Source organism: Calliphora vicina, chromosome 3 (genome assembly GCF_958450345.1).
Source record: "Calliphora vicina chromosome 3, idCalVici1.1, whole genome shotgun sequence".
Taxonomy (NCBI): domain Eukaryota; kingdom Metazoa; phylum Arthropoda; class Insecta; order Diptera; family Calliphoridae; genus Calliphora; species Calliphora vicina.
Window position 1 is genome coordinate 100,609,107 of NC_088782.1, and position 4,625 is coordinate 100,613,731.

At 30.9% G+C, this 4,625-nt stretch overlaps 1 protein-coding gene across 1 annotated transcript; it reads left to right on the top strand.

Moving 5' to 3' along the window:
* Positions 1-2,282: 2,282 nt before the first annotated feature.
* LOC135955083 (uncharacterized) lies at positions 2,283-3,285 on the top strand. The gene is made up of 2 exons (XM_065505379.1): positions 2,283-2,510; positions 2,570-3,285. Exons 1-2 carry the CDS (start codon positions 2,317-2,319, stop codon positions 3,156-3,158), a joined length of 783 nt encoding a protein of 260 aa, XP_065361451.1. The 5' UTR covers positions 2,283-2,316; the 3' UTR covers positions 3,159-3,285.
* The last annotated feature ends 1,340 nt before the right edge of the window (positions 3,286-4,625 follow it).

A 4,625-nucleotide genomic window follows, 5' to 3' on the forward strand; every position in this document is an offset into this window, starting at 1 on the left:
ATAACACTAAGTTTAGCTTTTTGCGCGTTTATTAAAAAAATTTATATTTCTTTGAACAGAGTATTATAGATAATTATATTCAATATAAAACAAGTCGACTATTGATTCCACTATGATTAAATTGATTCCACTATGAAGATTTCTCTCAGATATTAACTTACAAAAATTTTTAGTTAATGCACCCTTCAATCAAAAAATTAAAACTTTGACCCACTGTAAAAAAAATTAAGACCAGCTGGACTATAAGTTTATTCTATAAAAATGATCTACTCAACATGTCCTTTCAGAATTATAGGGTCGCTTTTCTGTTCCAATCAAAAAGTCTCAATTTGTTGGACAGTGAAATTTCTTAAACGTGTATTTTGAAGACTCTCAGCGGGAGCTAGGTTTTGATTTTAGACCCATACTTTATTTTGGTAATTTTCTTAGAATTTTGTGTAGATTCCGATTTTGCTATACGCTTGTCACGTTTTTTCACGCCCGAACAAATTGACCCACCCTAATACACATACATACACTGAATCAATTAAGTCTCCGTACAGACATACTCATAATATAAACTACCAATTTATGGTCACTTTTCAATACATATTTAATATTTTTTAATTCATTTTATAAAAAATCTTATAAACTAAAAATCAACATAAAAAAACTACAAACATTTTCATTAAAAACATAAACATTTGCATAAATTCAATAATTGTATGAAAATATCACCAAAAAAGTCTCCGTACAGTTAACTATTTTAAGGCAAGAAATCCCAATATTAAACTTAATTGCATTTAATATGTGGTAGGTCCTCCTTTCTGAGCAATTTGCTTCATTTTAATGGCTGTGCATGGAATGGACCAGCTTTGTTGTTGTCAGGGAATCCAAAAATAAGCAAATTTTAATGGATAGAAAGAAAATTATTATTAACTTGCAAAATGAAGGAAAAAATCTAACTGAAATCAAGTATATTGTAAAAAGACCACGCTCTTCCATTCAGTACGTTATTCAACAGTTCAGAAAAACCGGAACAATGGCAAATAAACAAAGATCTGACCATCCAAGAAAAATAGACCACCACTTAGAGAGAAGAATTGTACGATTTGTAGAAGGTAATCCAAAAATTAACGCATGTGTAATTGCGGGAAACTTGAAAACTAGTGATGAATTAACGGTAAACCCCCAAACTGTAAGTAACGCTCTTAAACTAAATGGATACAATGGTCGAGTAAGCCGTAAGAAGCCCCTTGTTCAAAAAGTGAACATGAAAAAGAGATTGGATTACGCTATCGAGCATATTGATAAAGATTTTTATTTTGGGATCGAGTTATTTTTAGCGATGAAAGTAAATTGTATGTTTTTGGTTCTGTTGGAAGAGAAATGTTATGGAGAAAGCCAAATACTGAAATGAATCCGAAGCATTTGACGCTAACCGTAAAGCATGGAGGAGGTAACGTTATTGTTTGGGGTTGCATGGCTTCATCTGGGGTCAGAAATCTTATTTTTGTTTAAAACACGATGGATAAATATGCATATCTTAATATATTAAAAGGAAACTTAAAACAAAGTTCTGAAAAATTAGGCTTGGGACCTTGTTGGTATTGCTTCCAACAAGACAACGATCCCAAAGACACCTTTAGATTAGTAAAGGAATGTCTTATTTATAATGTTCCTAAGCACTTAAATCGCTCAGCTCAGTCACCTGATCTCAACCCGATTGAGCATCTATGGGATCACTTGGAAAGAAAGATTCGGCAGCACAATATAACGAGTAAAGATCAGCTAAAAGCCATTATAATGGAAGAGTGGTATAAAATAGATTCCCTGACAACAACAAAGCTGGTCCATTCCATGCACAGCCATTAAAATGCTGCAATTGCTCAGAAAGGATGACCTACCACATATTAAATTCAATTAAGATTAATATTGGGATTCCTTGCCTTAAAACGGTTAACTGTACGCAGACTTTTTTGGTGATACTTTTCGTACAATTATTGAATTTATGTAAATTTTTATGTTTTTAGTGAATATGTTTGTAGTTTTTTTATGTTGATTTCTAGTTTATAAGATTTTTTATAAAATGACTTAAAAAAAGGTTTAAATATGTATTTAAAAGTGACCATAAATAGCTAGTTTATATTATGAGTAAGTCTGTACGGAGACTTAATTGATTCAGTGTATGTATTTATTATTTTGTCTGTGATCTAAAGTTGTGAGTTTTTAAAACAAAAATATACGGTTTTGATGCAGGGTATAATTAAATAATTTAATAAATAATCAGTAGAAACGTAAATCCTATCAAGTTCAGTTTTAATTTCTTCTAATAAAATGAATATGAAAATAACAAATTCCATAATCATTTTAATACTAATATGTTTTCTAAAATTGATCAAAACGGAGACAGAGGAACTAAATACAAATCCAGTTGCAGAAGAAAATCATAATGATTTATTCAATCAAATCAAAACTATCAAGGAAATTTTGGGCCAACTAGACACGGATGTTGATAAGCTGCACAAGGGGTAAATATTGCGATGCAAAAGAATTATAATAAATAATGTTTTATATTTACTATTTTCAGTATAGGTCAACAAGCTGATATAGTTTATGCCGACTGGCGCAACGATGCAAAAGCTGAGGCAAGCCTTAACCCTGAAATCCCTCTTAATCAGAGTGAAATAATGGAAAACTGTTTTAATAATTTTAATACAAAATTATTTAATTTAAATGAAAATACGGAAATTACACTCCAAACACATGACAATTTGCTATGGAACAAAACTGAAGCGATTTTCCGAACAATTGCAACAATGAACAAATGTTTGGCTACTGATAGCCACACCAAAATAACCAATATTTTAGAGAAATTGAACAAATATATAGCACGCTGTGATATTTTAAAGAAGAAAGTAGTGAATTTTAATAAACAAGAAGATGTTCTGGAGCAAAGCTCAAAAAACTTGTCCAAAATTATGACAGAAATCAGCTCAAAGTTGGATTCCCAAAATCAATATTTTGAAAGTTTAGAAAAACAATTACCTGTGCTGCAAGCAGCTAGCAACACTTTAGATGACTATATAATTCGGAAAAATGAATACCATAGTTATCAACAAAGATGCCAAGATACGGGAAATTGTCATCATCGACACCATTCTCGACATTCACATTAGGTTGAGTGGAAGGAAGTTATTCGAATTGGCTTAATAAGTGATTGCTAAATAAAGTTGGATGTTTCATAATTTTAAATGTATAGATAAGTTAATTATGTGAATATAATAAATAGTCTATTAAAAATAATATTATCATAAGTTTTTTTTTTTCAAATCTGACAATCCACTTAACACATAATATTTTCCAAAATATAATAAACGTAATGGCTTCAGTTGGGCTTAGAGAATTTTTTCAAATCACTTTTAAACCTTTTGCATTAGCGGATATTTCCAAAGTGGACAGTATTTGTCGGCTATATCATGGAAAATAAATCTTATACCCTCCACCACCATAAGTGGTGAATGAGGGTATATATAAGTTTGTCATTCCGTGTGTAACATTGAGAAATATTCATCTGAGACCCAACAAAATATATATATTATTGATCCTTATGAAATTCTAAGTCGATTGAGCCATGTCCGTCTCTGTAAAACACGCTCACGTCCAAAATACGCAAACAACCTAAGTAGAGTTGCAAGAAAAATGTTTATTATTGCCCTAAGCAGTTTGGAATTAAAAATCAGCGAAATCGGTACAGTGGAACCAAAGTTACGAATTAAAATGTGGGACAACCTCAAAAAAAATTGATAATTTTCATATATTTTTGGACATTTTGCGTAAATATATTGCAGCTAATATCATAAAATTTTGCACTCGTTACTTTTATAATAAAAGGAGTAACTCTGGTGAAAATTATAAGAATCGGTCCATGATTTCTCCTAGCCCCCATACAAATTTCTTCCCGAAATATGGTTCTATGATCTATAAATGCCTACAGAATAGAAATATCCATATAAAATTCAGCAAAAATAAGTTTCGTGGTAAAAAAAATAATATTACAAAATTTTTCGTGGATCGGCCCATATTTGACCATAGCCCCCATATAAAGTACACTTCCGAAAAGCTCTTAAATAAGCATAAATGTCTTATAAATGTCGCTATCAAGTTGAAATTCGACATGAATAATCCCCATATATACCAAAATCGCTGTACCTAATTCTATGTAGCTCGGCCGATAATTGGTTATAGCTCCCATATAAGGACCACTTCCGAAAAACACAATAACCTACATAAATATCTAAAAAATATCAATATCAAAACAAAATTTCACACACATCCATAGTTTATATTTAGAAATCATACTACTGGACTTTGTGAATATCGGTCCATACTCATATACATATATATCACTGTACCAAATTTTATGCAGATTGGCCGATAATTGGTCATAGATCCCCTATAAGGCCCATTTCCGAAAAAGATATTCACCTTAAAAAATATTTAAAACATATCGATATCAAAATGAAATTACGCACAGTAATTTGTATCCAGTAATCATACTTCTAGATTTTGTGAATATCGGTCCATATTTAACAATAGCTCCTATATAAGGTCCACTCCCGAAAATCACTAAAATCCTTAAAAAA

Excerpts from the sequence above, each read along its gene's own strand:
- LOC135955083 (XM_065505379.1), top strand. The coding sequence starts at position 2,317 with ATGAATATGAAAATAACAAATTCCATAATCATTTTAATACTAATATGT. Across the intron at positions 2,511-2,569 it reads GTTGATAAGCTGCACAAGGG|TATAGGTCAACAAGCTGATA; the intron begins GTAAATATTGCG and ends TACTATTTTCAG.